We start from the raw sequence: 17,959 nt of genomic DNA on the forward strand, positions 1-17,959 counted from the left end.
AATGAAATGCTAAAAAGTATATTATCATTGCTTTTGGTAGGCCTCTTCATACCATCTGGACAACATGCCTCTACAAAATAAAAATGAGTTAGGGACCTAGGCGCTTGTGTTGATAGCTCCCTCTCTTTTTACCATCGTGTAACAATGGTTGTCAAGAAATCCTTTCATTTAGCACAGTTAATTGTCATAGGAATATCATTAAGGTGTAAAGAAGTAATTTCGCCCCTACACTCAATATTGATCAGACTAAATGTTGAAAACAATGCCAGTTTGGATGTATCGCACTAAACATATCAAACAATTAGAAAAACACAATGAGCTGCCAAGAGAGGCTGAAAGCTCTAGCCCTCTATTCAGTGTATTATGCACTTTTAAGAAGAGATCTCTGTCTTGCTTATCACACCCATGGAGGCCTCATTATCCCGGACCTCCTGTTTTTCTGCAAGTCAAATATATCTACCAACACTAAAACTAGAGACCTACATCTTCACCAACAGATAAATAAAACATGATGGAGGGACAAGTTTATAACCCAGCTCCTCCAAAACATCTTGAATAAACTCTCCTGTATGTTAAGCCGTGTGACTCACTATCTTCCTTCAAACATAAACTAGATGACTAGATGGGTATCTACACATTTACTCCAGGACTGACTGAAGTGTACTGGCAAGGAGAGATTGATCACGTGACCTTGGAATATAAAGGAATCTATGTATATGCTAGTACATTGCACTCTATCTGACAATGCTTGGTTGATAGGTCTGGAACACTTCACTGTTTTCATGGCTTCATTTATCATCAAGCATATATTCATCTTATGGTATAATTAATCATTACTGTCTTTTGGTGTTACTGGCAACAAACACATTTTTAGGTATTGGACACTGCTGCAGAAGGTTGGATGTGCTGTACACACTGATTTGGATGCGGTGATATGAAGCTTTGCAAACTTGACCAAACCTTTGACCTTAGTAAACACCTTACATTTCACCTTAAATCATGCAGTATGATATATTGTTGATGCATTTATTATTTAAATATGTTATTTAGCACAGCCTATCAAGTAGACAAAAAAAGCCCTTGGGAAATGAGACATCAAGAATGATTTTGAGGACTCTCTATATCAAAATATTCATTTTCTGCTACTGTTTATTCAGTATTGTCTATGTATACCTTATATAATGTTATTTTTTTAACAATATTTCTATTTTCAGTTGCAGTATCAAAGAACGATACATGTCAGAAAACTAGTACGGTTCTGAAATGTGAATTCAATATCACTTCCAACTGGAGTGTTGAATGGCAGTTTAATAATACTAAAATAGTAAACATAATAAAAATGTCTGAGCTCTACATCACAGAACAAAATAAAAGTCTGTCCATCTGTGGATTGGATAAGAAGCATGAAGGTCGTTACCTCTGTAGGGTAAAAACTGAAAACTGTTGTAAAACTGCAGTCTACAACTTAACATTGTCAGGTAAGGAGAATTACTAGTTTTCATTCTGTTTAGTATGAGAATAATGTTATAAATAAAATTATGTGTTTCCATAACACATTTCTTTATCATTTTCTGTCAATGCTGAATGTGAGACTTTCTTAGGTCTACCAATAGCTGCCTTTACTTTGGAAATACACAGCCAATTTAAGTATTTTTAATGACTTTAAGAATCTATCCTTATTCCACGTCTAGTTTCTTTACATATATCTCTGTATGTATGCTTCTGTCTGTCTATATATATATATATATATATATAGGACGTTTGCTCGATTAAGCAAATGTCCAAATCCATAATAACCGAACACACTTTAACGAAAGTGCTTTTATCGAGAAAGAGCTTTCGTTAAAGCGTGTTACAAAAAAAAACACTACATTAACATTTTAGCAGGGGCAAAGCCCCCCTGCACCCCCATGTGGGGGGTTATGCCCTCCACACCCACCCTACTTTAATATTCTCCCTCCAAGACTACACTACAGTGGGGAAAATGGAATTTTCCCTTATCTGCACTGTAGTACAGCCTCAGCAACAGGCATACTTACTCAAAAGTGCTTCTTCAGTGAAAAGCACTTTTGCATAAGTATGCCCGGCCGTTTGGGTTTCGGTCGTTTGCTCATTCAAGCAAACGTCTGGAACCCATATATATATATATATATATATATATATATATATATATATATATATATATATATATATATAAAGAGAGAGAGATAGATAGATAGATAGATAGATAGATAGATACATCTATTGGTATACATATATATTTTATATAAAATAGCCTTACACATAGGCAAACTAGGCAACTGCCTAGGGTGCCATGGTTCCCCATTTTTTTGTTTTGTTTTTAATGCAATTTTTCTTTACTCTAAAAGATAAATAAAGCACCTCTACCGGAGAAAAGGAAAAATATGCCCATGGAACAGTGAGTGGTCCAGGGGAGCAGTGCTCCAAATGATTCATCACATCAAGTTACATTAATACTAATGTAAATGTTGTAATGTCACGAGACCGCTCAGTGTTCAAATATAGGTGTGAAGGTACCTAAACAAGTTTGGAATTTTTTTCTATATTTCTATATCAAGGGACAGGGCAGAGGCAGAGACAGAGACATTCTACTGAATTCTGGACAAATAGGAAGGAAATGGTGTGTTGCTGGTGAGAAAAATATTATTTCCAGTTTTACAATAATGCTGGCAGACTAATCAACCAGATATGTTGGGTAATACTTTATTTTGTGTAGACATGGAGCAGTGATATAATTGTCTTTACCGTTTTTACAGTGATGCTGGCAGTGATTGTCAGATACATGTGGAAATATTAATCTGACTTTGTGATTTGTGTGCAGCAACTTAGATTGGAATAAAGTGTGTCAAATTGTATGATAATGAAATGAACTGGCACCTCACCTAAGTGTCATGTTTAATCATACCCTCACCTCAGGCTTCATGCCCACTGAGTGGCGCACAGCTACAGTTATCCCACTCCACAAGGGGGATCCACCTTGGAACACAGGACCTACCGTGCCATCAGTCTGATGAGCTTGATCTGCAAGGCCATGGAACGTATTATCATGGAACTTATAAACAAAGACATTGGCATCCTTAAAACACTGGACCCCACCCAGTTTGGGTTCGTGAAGGGCCGATCTTGTCTCCTGAACCTGATGGACTTCTTCGAATCAGTCTCCAGAGCCATGGACGAGGGTAAGGCAGTCCACACAACCTATCTGGACCTTGCCAAGGCCTTTGAAACCATCCCCCACTCTGGAATCATAGATAAACTTACTACGTTGGGCATTAATCCCTACGTCACTCGATGGGTTGCCAACTGGCTTACTGACAGAACCCACACTGTAAAAGTAGCTGACTCCAAATCCAGCTCCAGACAAGTGACAAGTGGAGTACTTCAGGGTTCAGTCCTGGGACCTCTCTTGTTTGGCATCTACTTCTCTGAAGTACAGGCCAAAACTAAAGGAATCTGGCTAACAAAGTTTGCAGATGACTGCAAACTGGGAGCCATTATTGAATCCCCAAATTATGTCAATACTCTACAAAAGGGCCTTACAGAAACAGATGCTTGGTGCCAGAGCCATGGGCTCGAGCTCAATGCCAAGAAATGTATAGTTATCCTCTTTGGGAAAAAACGTGTACCAATGAAATACCACATAGGTGGCAGTACACTAAACACCGAAAGTGTGATAAGAGACTTAGGGACACAGGTGGACAGTGGTCTCACCTTCAATAACCACATTGCCACAACAGTCAGGAAATCCTTCTATGTGGCACACCTCATCACTAAGGGCTTTTTATCCAGAAAAAAGGAGGTCGTTGTCCCACTGTACTCATCCCTCATTAGACCCATTATAGAATGCAACGCCCCATTTGGTATGTACCTCTCAAGACATCTGCAACAACTGGAAAGGCTGCAGAAATACCTCACTAAAAGAATTACAGGCCTAAAGCAGATGCCCTATGCTGATCACCTTAAAAAACTCCAGCTATACTCTGTTGCATATCATCTACTCTGAGGCGATCTCTGCTTAACATACAAGGCCATGTCAAACCCAGAGCTGTTGGACATGCTACACTTAAAGAAATCCCATTCCTCAGAGCCACATGCTCCAGGGATCTAAACCTTGTCATCACAATAAACAAAACATGCTGGAGGGATAGGTTCCTGACCCAGAGACTCCCCAGACCCTGGAAAAGACTGCCCATACATGTCAAGCAGAGCACCTCTTTGGCCCTCTTCAAAAGGAACCTTGATGACTGGATGGGAGAAAGGAAATTCACCCCAGGGATCACATCAGTCGCCCTGCTAGACAGGGGTCCAGGGAAGTAAATAGTGTGGGAAGAAATAGCCAGGGAATTGTAATGGCTAGGCTTGTACAGGCCCTAGGACCAGTAGCCTAATACCAACCTATGAACCTATGATACATTATGGACAGTATGGACTACAGAGGCATACCTTTCAACTTCTTAGCAAGAAATCTGGACAAAGTGAAAATAATTTGGGTGGGGGGAGACAAAGGCCCAAAAACAGGTGCCGATTTTAAATATTGTGCTTGGAAATGTGCTAGAATAACAGGATTTGTGTTAGCATCCATTTTCTGAATGGTATGAAATCTAAAACTCAAATGTATGTCATTATTTAGTGACTTCAATTCTCAACTTTTTGCAAGAAAAACACAAATTTGATAAGGAACAGGCTAAAAGTATGAAGTAAAAATCTGGATATTCTGCAAAATTCTGAACTGTTGAGGGGTATGCGTGGAGGTAAAATAATATTTCATAGCCATCATACATGATGGGTATAACTTGAAGGGTGGAGGCTAGGGTTGGCTGGATGAAACCCTCTTTTGATTTGCTCAGTTTACACAGTCACTATATGGTTTACTAGGACTAGTGTACATTTGTAAGAAGTACAATGGACTACTTAACTGGACACCTTATAGACACAGACAGATTAGGTATAATTACTATAACTATTTTCTGTGGAGAAAAATGGCTTGCTGCCTGCTGGTTTGTTTATTGTTTTGGTTTTGCAGGACTAATGTGATTATATGAAGAAAACAATATTTTAATGTGTAGCAACTGTTTATTTGGAACAAGGGTGAAATACATTACACGGCCATCCTTTCTTACTATGCTCAGATATCTGAATTGTAAGTAGAAATGTTTATAACTGTTTGCTGGGGGTTGTCTGGATGAAAGTAACTGACCATGTTGTCACTTACTCAGTTTAACAATCAGCTTGCAAAAAATAAGGGATAAATGCATCATAGAATACCCAGACCTTCTGAATTTCGGGAAGCCAGTGGCCCTCCCCAACACACAAAGGCTGCATAAGTGGATTCTGACATGAGTTTAGTAGTCACCTCTCTTGTGAACCCCACCAGTTTAAAACCAGCTTTGTTCACAGATGTACACAAAAGGTCTCTGTATTTATTTGGGGAGTGGGATTGGGGATAATGTCATTATTTTTTAAAATTCCTCCCAAATCTCTGAGGTCACTACATCTTGTGTTGGACTGGAGGGGTATTTGTGGAGGTGATTATTATTTCTTTAACTTTCCTCACAAACCTCAGAAGGGTGTGCAGATGATCACTAAAGCTTTTATAGGAGCACTGCACTGTCTCTAGAAGTAAAATGCTGGGAAATATTATTGTAATCATTTTTTCAATTTTCCTCACAATCAAACATCTGATGCATATACAGGTGGCTATCTTTTGGGGGAAAGTAAATAAGCATGCTGTTTATTTATGTCTGATGGCAAATATGTTCTGTTCTCTTTCTATTTGTTTTTTTTTATTCATTTTCTCTCAGTCTGACAATAAAAAGGGTTCAAAGAAGATGGCTGTCTTTTGGTGGGGTAAGGAATGAGGAGGCATAAATATATCAGTAGTACCTTAAAGTTTGACTGTGGGCATTTATGTCTTAATTTTACCCAATTTAACACCATAAGGGGATACACAGAAAGGGATTATCTTCTCTGAAGTGGGAGGTAGGGGGGCAGGTACTATTCACAGATATGATATATGTATCTGAAAGCATTTGTCTTCAGTTTATTGTGAAGTGGTATTTGGTCAATTTGAATATTAAAACTTGGATATAACAAATTTTGTCCTTGAAATAGAAAAGTAGGTTTGGATTTCTTTTCCATATGCATGATTTTTTTTCATGTCATCATTGTATCAAAAGGCTGGAAAAAAAGCTCTAAAAAATACGTCAGAACATTTCTAACCCCCTCCCCCCCCCACAAGGTTTCTGAGTGCTTAGCAGCTCCCAAATTAATTTAGTTATTACTGGGAACTCTTGTTCCATAAGGATGTATTGAAAAGATATAGAAATACGAAAAGTTGAACAGTAAGGCTGAATTTTTTTCCATAATTATATTTTTTGGTGAGGCAATCATTAGATGAAAAGGTTTGTTTAAGAAATGCTAAAATGCATCTGGGAGTATCTAGAAACCTCATGGCTTAATACAGTTATTTCCACTGCAATTACTACAGAGAAGTCTTGGTTAGTCAGGATGTGCTAAAAAGATGAAGGGAAAACAAAGCTGAAGATTAAGACTAAAGCTGGTATTCACAGTCCCTGGTTTCGTACATTCATAACAGATATCATCAAACAGCAGTGCTATGTCTATATGCAAATAAGGCTAGCAGAGGTTACTTACACTGACTGCATGCCTACTTAAAGGGACAATCCCAGAGTCTAAAATTCTGACTGAAAGAAGATTGTCCTGATACCTCCCAGTTGTTACCACCCACTAGCCATGGTATCATCATCTCTACTCCTGGTTTCAATTTACTTTATGCAGCCCTGTTTTCATTCCTGCTGGTGAACGCAGTTAACAATATTCAGTTCCTGTCAAAGCTTTCGTCCCCGATCATTGGGAAAGAAAAAGGTTATTACTTTTTTGTATGTGGTTATGATTGGGGTGGTTAGGCAAGACTCTCAGTGTTTATTATTTATGAACTCGTCAAAAGCTTATCTTAATTGTGCAGCTCTTTATTTCCTTTATTTATTCTGCATAGTATAACTGCGAGCAGTATAGTCAAAAGAGTACAGTTTAGTGAATTCTGACTAAATCTTAGCAGTGTATTGATGTATTCCCCTTAACTTCATAGTAAACGGGCCTTAGAATTAGTATGTATAACTATCACAGGTTGCAGTACTGTACAGCCCCTGTTGTGACGGCAAGTGTTGGACTTCATTGTTTAAAGTTAATTTCTTGTTGGCATCACACGTGTTTTTTTAAATCAGGCGAGGAAAGCATTACACTCGGCTAGTATTCAGAAATCAACAAAACATGAAAAAAAAGTTTGCTTCTATTACTGTTTGAAACTTGTCTCATTCTTATGCTTTCTACAGAGCAAGTGGCAGTCATGCATAACATGTTAGTACTTAATACAGGACATTCAGAAATCCACACAAAATAAAATATCAAATAAAATGAACAGAAAACTGTTTCCTGATGTTTTAGCTTTGCATTGCTCATATGCTTTCCTGCAAGGCAGTAGCAACTGAGGTCATAAAATTATTCCTGAAAGGCTACTTTTCTCTGAAGATAAAAGCACAGGTGAAACTAATGACTCAGTGAGAGCTGTTGTGAGTACAACTTTAATTTGAGACAGAATTTGACTAAGAACATTGAAACTTCCTGTAAGCACCCCTCCCCAACCCCTGGAGCCAAAGCTGGGACATGAGCAGAAAGCCAGACTAAAAATGTAAACAAAGACCAGAATCAAAGCAAAGAATCTTTGGGACTGCCCCTTTAAGGCAAAAGCATGAAGTACATGAAGATGAGTGTTAAGCTGAGACCCATTACATGCATAAGATGCTGTACACATTGGTGTTTTACTGTGACTCACAGAGATTAACATAAAAGGGCCTCATTTGCATACAAAATATGGAAGAACCCTGAATTTACGTAAATTTAACAGTACTATATTACCCTGGGATTACTCAAGTGAGACATCAAATTGATTAGAATAACACAGTCTTTTTAATGTAAAAAAATATAAAAGCAGTATTGGAAATTATTTTGAAAGTGTTCACAATGAATTATAGATATTGAGTTCACTTCAAAAATTTGTGTTTTATTCATATAATGGGAATATTATAATACTGTAACTTGTCATTTGTAGATGGGAACTCATTACAGCAGCACTGGAAATCATTAGTGGTCACTGAGAAAATGATTTATTTTGATGTCTTTTAGTGATTGTGCACATGTGGTAGAAATGCAATGATTTAAATCTGAAGTGATAATTCAATAAAGGTGTTTAAAAAAAGAATCATTACAGTCACAGGCTTTTTTTTACTTTTTAATAATCTTTTCCCTGGTACTCCAAGTATTTATTTATTTTTTTTGCTTTTCTATAACAATGGAGGCAAAAGGCTGAGAGCTATGTGCTATGGCACTAACACAGACCCAAATATAGGAGTAGTTTTACTGACTTTGTGCTATTCTGAAAATGCATAAAATAGATAATCTATCACGTTGGGTTCCACAGCCTTAGTATTGGACTAGCATGCCTTCTGTTTGCTTATTGTGTTTGGTCCCCCACATATATTTTTCATAAGCACTTAACATTTTGGGAATCTGTCCAAAAAGTTATAGTTTAATAAAGAAAAAATAATTCCCTTTGACTTTGAGGATAAGTGAACTGTAGCACTGGTGGCATGTTTTTATTGTCTTCTACCAAGATCTGTTAAGTGCGTGTGTGTGTGAGTGTGTGTGTGTGTGTCTATATATATATATATATATATATATATATATATATATATATATATAGACACACACACACACACACACACACACACACATATATATATATATATATATCTAGGATGTTTGCTCGAATACGCAAATATCCGAATCCATAATAAATTAACACACTTTAACAAAAAAAAAAAAACAAAAGAACACTACATTAACATTTTAGAAAGGGGGCTTTGCCCCCCTACACTCCCCGTTTGGGGGGCTGTGCCCCCTACACCACCCCCTACTTTAACATTCTCCCTCCAAGACCGCACTACAGTGGGTAAAAGGGAATTTTCCCTTACCCGCACCATAGTACAGCCTCAGCAACAGGCATACTTATGCGAAAGTGCTTCTCTGGTGAAAAGAACATTTGCGTAAGTATGCCCTGCTGTTTGTGTTTCAGACGTTTGCTCATTCGAGTAAACGTCCAGAACCCATATATATATATATATATATATATATATATATATATATATATATATATATATATATATATATATATCTATATACATACACACACACATATATATATATATATATATATATATATATATATATATAGATATGTATGTCTCAAACAATATTTCCTTCATAAAAGTACCATAGCTGCTAATTGTTTCTCTCTAACTATGCTAAAGACTTCATTGTGTTTATCTACAGTATCTATTTTTGGATTTTGTTTGTTTATGAAATCTGATTATTGTTTTTATTCAGTGGATTACTTCTTTTATGCTGATTATAGCAAACTAACACTGTATTACTGAAAGCACTAGAGAAAGAGTAATACTTAATTTTTCACAAATTGCTTGCAAATAAAATCAGAAAATCAAGCTTTCAACTATGGGATGCAGCTAATCAACAGTCTGTAAATTTAATCTTTTGAGCAACTGCTGCAGTGGCCTGTGGTACTTTATTTTTCACTTGTACATTTCAGGTTTGCCATAGGTTTGTTTTTATATGATGTACTTTTTTCTAAGTGTGGCTTAGGTTTACGCTTTTAGAGTTCACATAAAATACAAGCTGTGGTATACTTTTTAATTTCCCTTTTATACAGTGGTGGCTCTTACTATCAAGTCTTCAATCAAGTGGACGTAAAGAAGAAATATAATAATCACAAGGTATTGAAACTTTGCCATTGCAGCCAGGTTACAACAGGAAAAGGTCCAGTACCCAGTTTAAAAATAACATAAATAAAATTGACAGAGGTGTTAAGGTAGAAAAAAGCATTTAATCACTATAGTTATTCCTCATTTTCTTTTATCTCTATCTCTCTCTTGTCTTAGTGCAAAAATACTTGAAAAGCCAAAAATAATGAGGGGTAGGGTGGGGAAAAAGACCCAAAAATGGACAGATTTTAAATATTGCTGTTATAAACTTAGAAAGTTGCTAGAATAACATGTTTTGCATTTGCATGTGTTAGACTTGTGATGCATAAGTGAGAATAACACTTTGAAGCAGTCACAGATATCGCCAGTTTATTGTGTATAACATATTTTCCATGTTGATCATCAAGTTACATAACTATTACAGGTGAAAAATGGTACCATCTCTCAAACTAAAAGCAAGAACACAGTGCTTTTTATAGCATCATAAGCTCAGTTTACTCTTTGATGCAATTACAGATTTTTACATTATAAGTCATATCAGAGATGACTGGTCATGATAGCCCATAATAACAAAGGAATGCCCAGCTTCATTTCTTGTTATCAAGTAAGACGTAATTCATCAACATCATAATCATCATCATCTTCATCATTTCCCCCTTTTCCCATTTTCTACATGGGGTTCGGGTGCTCTGTCAGCTGTTGCCATCTCTCACTCTACTCAATGCCACTATCTAACCTTCTTCTCCAGTCCCTCATGACTGTCACAGGTCTTCTGTCACACAGTCCAGCCATCTCTTTGCTGGATAACACTGTTTCTTCATGCCTTCTTCCTGTATGTTCCAAATATTCCTCACCAGATTGTCTTGCATTTTTTTGCACGTGTCCTTTTCTGCAATTGAAACTATTTTGGCTTCCGTTGTTATACAATAATTTCTTTGTCTGTTCCACAGTATGCAGCCAACCACCTGTCTCAGGTACTTCACTTCCATTACCTGTAACTTCCTCAGCTGCTCTGCCTTTACTACCCAGGTTTCTGTACCATACATTAATATTGGTCGCACCACTGTTTTGTATGCCTTACTATTTCAGTTTTTTGCCATAATTCTGTCATATATTACACCTGGTATGTGGCTACTTTCAGCACCTCTGATTCTAGTTTTAACTTTCGCATTAAGAACTTCTCTTCTCCTCAACAACCTTTCCCAGGTACTTGAAGCTGGTGACATGTGCCACTATTTTCCCTTTTTTTCAATTCTCTTCTTCTTCTGAACTCCACCATTTGCTGCCATTACAACTGTCTTATCTGTACTTAGTTTCATGTAATGCCACATTGTCTGCATACAGCAACTTTGTTGATCTGTCCCCTCTGACCTTTTTGATAATGTGGTCCATCACCAGTATGAACCGCAGTGGGCTCAGAGCTGAACCCTTGTGCACACCCACTCCCACTGAGAATGCTTCTGTGAGACTGAACACTGTTCATACTTGAGTCATTGGGTCCTTGTACATAACCTGCACTAATTCTACCAATATTTCTGGGACTTCAAACCACTAGCTTTCTTGAAACCTTGCCATATGTTTTCTCCAAGTCTAGGAATGACCATTTGGACTGCTTCCTCATCTCTACCGTTTTTCTGAACTATCTGTCTCACTGCAAACATCAGGTTAGATGTGTCATTTCCTGAAATGAACCCAAACCACTCATTTCCCATTTTACTTTCTACTAGTCTGCATATTTATTTATCAATCATCGTCTCCAGGACTCTCATGCAATGTGTAAGGAGTGTGATGCCTCTTTATTGCCCACAGTTGTGAATATCCTCTTTGTTCTTGAACACTTGCACTAGTGTGCTTATTCCTCAGTCATCTGTAATGTGTTTTTTTCTACACATTGCTATGAGTACCCCCAGGAGCCATTTCTCCCCTATCTCACACAACATCTTCATCATATCTGCTATCATCTCATCTGAGCCAGCCATTTCCCCCAATTTTATTTAGTGCTGTCCTTACTTCTTTAATGGTGAGCTCCTCCTCTCCTCTCATCATAGACTGTGTATGGGACAGCACAGCTTCTGTATGCTTTTCTTCATCCAGATGCTGCTGGAAGTACTCTTTCCATCTGTTTGATATCTTGTGGACTGCTGAGCAAGTTATCACAAGCGTCCCTTATGAAGGGTGTCTGACTACCTTCTTTATCATTCTGTCTTTGCCTTGCAACCTGATGTGGTTTATTTGTGCTAGCTATTGAATCACTTTCCAGAAGCTGGTAGGGTGCCTCTGATGCCTTGTTCTTTGCTACTGCATCTGCTGTCTTAGCCTTTTATTAGCCAAACAGTATTCTTTCCTAGCTTGGTCTGTCTTTTCTATCTCCCACTTTTTCCTGCACTTCTTTTTTCTTTTCCTGACTTCCTGGACTTCTGCATTTCACCACCAGCTTTCCTTATGTACCTTATTTTCATATCTGGTTCTGCCACATAACTGTCCTATAGTCCTTAAACATTAAGTTTTGAGGCACTGCCCTTCTTCTTCAACTCCATGTATTTCCTCTTCTTGATGTACTAGAGCCCTAAGTATTGCCTTGAACTGTTTTGATTTCTCTCTAATCAACTTCCAGATCTTCAGCTTAGTCTCTGTTGACCTTAGAGTCTTCTCTGGCCACTGCTTACAGCTGATTGTCGCAACCAGTGGTTTATGCTGTGGGCTGACTTTTTCACTTTTCTCAGTAGGATGAAGTCTACCACAGTTGTATTTTGGACACTCTTGCATATGATCTTGTGACTGTCTCTCTCTATTTCTCTCTCAACCATGTGTTGGCTACTATCAAGCCATTTACCAGACAGAAGTGTAGAAAGGCTTCTACTTCTTTATTTCTGTTGCCCCACCCATGTGGACCCAGTCAGACCTCATATCCTGTTCTGTCTATACCAATATGTGCAGTCAAGTCACCCATTATTAACACCGATTCATGTTGTCATACTTTATCTAGTAGGTCCTACAACTGCTGTCTGATTGCACTCTTTTTCTCATTATCACACCCCTGCTGTGGGGTATAGGCTGAGATTATGAATACTGACCTATCATTAGGCTGGTGTCTGATTGCCACGTGTCTCTCACTACATTTCTAGCCTGTTGTCCTTATGAGTAATAGACTGCAACCCAAACCAAGTGACTTTGCTGCTCTACCCTTTCATTTTGTCTCCTGGATACATAGGATGCCCATTTACCTCCTTACCATCATGTCATCCACTTCTAAGCCTCATCCTGTCAGTGTACCTACACTGACTGTAGAAATTTTTAGTTTGTGTTTGGCAAGTTGATTGGTTTTATGTCCAGACTTGGCTCAACAGTGCTATCCCAGGTAACCTAAGCTAGGTAAATGTATACCGGCTGACCAGTAGCTTATTGACTCAGAACTGCTGGGCTTTATGGTGAGCGTAAACTGGTCAATAGGGTCACAGTTAATAAGGTCATAGTTAGGTCCCTGGCATAGGTCAAAGTAGGCAGGGTGCTCAACCCACTTTTCACTGACAAATAGTCCTGCCCATTTGGTGATATTAGTCAACAAGATCAAATCACCTAGAGCCATAATTTACACCATTAAGAGGCTAGCCCTGTCACAGTGTGCAGTCGGTGATCCATGTTATCCTATCTTGAAGATACTGCACACCACAGTAGATGCCCAAAGTGGTTGGTCTATACAACTCTTCCCCTATAGGGCACCATGTAGAGTCTGTGTTGCCACCACAGCTCCATTCTTCCAAGCCTCATCCTGTCAGTTTACCTAAACTGACTATTGCAATTCTTAGCTCATGTTTGGCAAGCCCATTGCTTTTGCATCTTGATTTGGATCAGCAGAGATATCCCAGGTAACCCAAGCTAGGTAAATGGATACCGGCTGGCCAGTAGCTTATTGACTCATAATTGCTAGGTTTTATGGTGGATATATACTGGTCAATAGGGACACAGTTAGCACAGGCCACTGGCATTGGTCAAAGTAGGCCAGGTCTTCAACCCATTTATCACTGGCAAATACCAATACCCATTTGGCAACTTTATTCAACATGACCAAATCACCTAGAGCCATATTTTACACAGTTGAGTGGCTAGCCCTGCCACCATGCACAGTCTGTGATCTGTGTTCTCCTATCTTGAGGATACTGCACACCACAGTAGATGCCCAAACTCTTCCCCCTTTAGGGCACCATGTAGAGTCTGTGTTGCCACCACAGCTCCATTCTTCCAAGCCTCATCCTGTCAGTTTACCTACAAGGGCTGTAGCAATTCTTAGCTCATGTTTGACAAGTTTTATATCCAGATTTGGCTCAACACAGCTATCCCAGGTAACCTAAGCTAGGTAAAGGGATACAGTCTGGACAGTAGCTTATTGACTCAGAATTGCTGGGCCTTATGGTGGGCATATACTGGTCAAAAGGGTCACTGTTAGCACAGGTCCCTGGCATAGGTCAAAGTAAGCCGGGTCCTCAACCCATTATTCACTGGCAAATACCCATGCCCATTTGGCGACTTTAGTTATCACGACCAGATTACCTAGAGACATATTTTGCACAGTTGGGTGGCTAGCCCTGCTGCCATGTTTAATCTGTGGTGGATGTTCTCCTATTTTGAGCATACTGCACACTACAGTAGATGCCCAAAGTGGTTGTTCTGTACAACTCTTCCCCCTATAGGGCACCATGTAGAGTCTGTGTTGCCATCATAGCTCCATTCTTTGAAGAGTTTCAGATGGAAACACTCAGCATATTTTTTGGAGGTGGGAGGAACATCACTGGAGGTCAGGACTGAACCTTATACCTTTTGTTTGAGAGACAAAGATCTTAAACATTATACCTAATAAATGGGATGTACTAACTTATTTTAGGGGAAACTAGCAACATTTTTACTGGTATATTTTATCTTTCGAGGTTTGTATTAACCCACACATTCTACCTGCTAGTGACCTGTTTTACTGACAAGCTCCTTAAGTATCAGATTTTTCTGAGAATGCCTTAAGCACATTGTAAAATCATGACGAATCAGCCTGACTTGTAATTGCAGTATCAAATAACATACAAAATTGATTTCAAAGAGTCATATTACATCTCATTTGAAAATAGTTAGTCATTTGATATAGCCTTACAATTTCCCCTTAAATTTATAATATATTAAACAAATTTACACATTTAAATGATGGATAGTCATTACAAACCCCTGATTTTTTTCTTACACGAGTGTGCCTATTGATATTTAATAATTTTATCAGTTAATATTTATTAACAACAAAAAGTTATAGCAAAATATCAGTTTAAATATTTCAAATGCCAGATGTCAGTTATCAAACCTTTTTTTCTTTGACATACTATGATTTACTTGTGAAAGGAAACTTCTTACATCACTGTAGTACATAAAAATGGAATTTGCACACTATGACAAATCTAATTTATGTCATCAGGTAATATATAGCTTATAATTCTGAATATAACCTCTATTTCAGTCTTGTTTTGTTTGATACAACTAAAGGTACTTGTGAAGAATCAGGAAAACCAGAACCAGGCAGAATTGTCACTTTTATTCATTATCTTAAAAACACATGTGCAATAATAATTCCTCAGCAAGTATGTGCTGGAATTCACTTCACAATGCAGCACCCCCCCCCCCACGCTTTCCCCAACCTCCAGTCTGACCAGGGTTTGGTACCTGAGTTGCATAAGCCATGTTGTAGATGCAGTTATAATTCTGAAAAAAAAGGCCTTCTTTATTCAACTAATACACTACTAAATAATTCCTGGCTTACATAAACTATCTGTGTGTAATTTCAGTAGTATCCAAGATAATGTAATAATAAATGAAAGTATGTAAATTAAATAAAAAATATATATTTTTCTTACTATCTAAAGAATTGGAAAACTAGTTGTTAGTGTATTAATGCAGATATATGCCTGTGCTTTCAGGCATATCTATGCAGTTTATTATTTTACCAGTACATATCTTGCATTTCCATTTATACAGGCAATTACTGTTATCACATAAGCGTTAGACAGCTCCCTGCTGATGTAGTTCTCTATATAGACACGTTATGCTTTCTTAAGCATTAGTATAATAACAGTATAAATATATTTCTGCAGGCACATATTTTTCTTCTACCAAATATCTGCAATAATGTAATGTCCTTAAATGTTTTACTCCCATACTAAATATGCTTCCCCATCAAAAAACAAAAAAAGTAATACTTACCTGTACCTGGTCTACCTACTCAGCCATTACCTTAACCAAATCCAGATAACCAGCATACCTATTACAGCAGGTGCAATTATTATTGTCAAGTATGTCTTAACTAAAAATTCTTTTAAACAAATGCATTCTAATTTGACTTATATCATTCATTAAAAAATGCAAAAAAATCATTTCCATTATGCAACATTTATAATTGCCAGTATTTGTGTACTTTATCTTATATAGCTTTTTGGAAGTATAAAACCTAAATATTATACTTTCCTTCATCAGGAATACATTTTTTTTGTTTGTTTTTTTTTTTTGTTTTTGTTTTTTTGAGGGGGGCTGCCTAAATACATCTATATATGGATGATAAGCAGTTCTTATAAACCTTTTAGTGGGTAGAAGTGACAATCTGTGTCAGAGGAGAGTAGATGGGCCGAGGGTACTAACTGCAATGCATACAACTTTTTTGTATAAAAAACGGATGGTCACCTATTACCTTAGTTATCTCAGAACACCCACTAAAAATCTTCCAATTATTACTTATAATATTGTCGCATCAATACTCTTCTAAATTTGCATACATGTTTTTAAGTCCCTTTCCTTAGACTCACTAGTGTCCATCCTTCCCTGATTTCTAAAATAACTTACTTTGGTAAAAGTATCAGACACTAATTTCTCTCAGTATTCTCTGTTCAACAATTTATGATATAAACTCAAACCTTCTTCTAAAAAAATCCTCATCTCTTATGGTTTAGGTTACTTATTTGCATAAGTTGTCCTTTGACAACATTTTCTTTTCTCTTTTTAGGGTGCATACTTTTATAATGCAAATATGCATTATTATGCAATTCCTTCTTATATATTTTAGTGATCAGCTTATTACCAGTTTTAAAGAGAGTAACATCCCAAAAATTGATATGAGTTAAGTTATACTCACAAGTAAATTTTAAATAGGAATTGATACTGTTAATATAATTAATGAACTTCTAAAAGGACTGCTCTCTCCCTCTCCAAATCAAAAAAACATTGTCAATAAAATGCGTGAGAGTCGCAACATTAACTGAAAATCTACTTTCCCACCCATGCTTGAAGATATTTGAATAACTGAGTTCCATCACTGCCCCCAAAGCAACACTATTTATTTGACATTAAAAATTGCTTTTGAATTCAAATGTTATAACTTAAAATTAAATCTAATAATTTCATCAAAAACTCACAGTATTGCTTCAGAATAATTTAGATTTCAATAATTCCAGTCTCACAACTTCCATCCCTTCAGTATTTCGTTTCACGTATAATGAGATCTAATCTCCATAGTCACTAACAAATCATTTTCAAAAATAATGATTTCTTTGACCTTTTTTAATAAAATCAAAAGTGTCTTTGATATATGTGCTGCTCAAATAAATTATTTTCTGAAGATGTTTGTCAACAAAAATAACCATACTTTCGGTCTTACTATTTGAACTGGCAATGACTGGTCTTAATTGGAGGTCATCTAAATCCTTATGAATTTTTGGTAAGCCAAAAATTCGGCTTGCTTTAGGATTCTGAATTCTTAAATATTTCCTAGTGGATTCTGTTATCCTATCACTGTAAAACCATTCTTCAATCTGAGACTCAATAAACGAGTAAGCTTTTATAACCTCCAAATAAATCACTGCCTAATAAAAATTAGTGTCAGATAACAATTCTATCATTTTGTCATCATAAAAAAGGAACAAATTCCAAACTGGAAAATCTCCCTCCTCAGCCTCAATAAGCAAATTTGATCACTAGTGAAAACCTTCAAAGGCTATTATGAATTGAAACTAGACTGTGAAATAAAGGGAAACTACAAAGCCTTCTTCAGTTACATCAGAAACCTC

At 37.1% G+C, this 17,959-nt stretch overlaps 1 protein-coding gene across 2 annotated transcripts in view; it reads left to right on the forward strand.

Annotated features, from left to right (window-relative positions):
* LOC122809295 overlaps window positions 1-17,959 on the forward strand; it is a 328,407-nt gene that overhangs the window by 160,170 nt on the left and 150,278 nt on the right. For both annotated transcript variants that reach the window (XM_044080678.1, XM_044080677.1), the window contains exon 3: window positions 1,215-1,478. In XM_044080678.1, coding sequence (XP_043936613.1) covers window positions 1,340-1,478 — 139 coding nt within the window. In that variant the 5' untranslated portion in view covers window positions 1,215-1,339. The remainder of the gene's footprint in view (window positions 1-1,214; window positions 1,479-17,959) is intronic.

Source organism: Protopterus annectens, chromosome 8.part0, assembly GCF_019279795.1.
Source record: "Protopterus annectens isolate FY-2018-M chromosome 8.part0, PAN1.0, whole genome shotgun sequence".
NCBI lineage: Eukaryota > Metazoa > Chordata > Ceratodontiformes > Protopteridae > Protopterus > Protopterus annectens.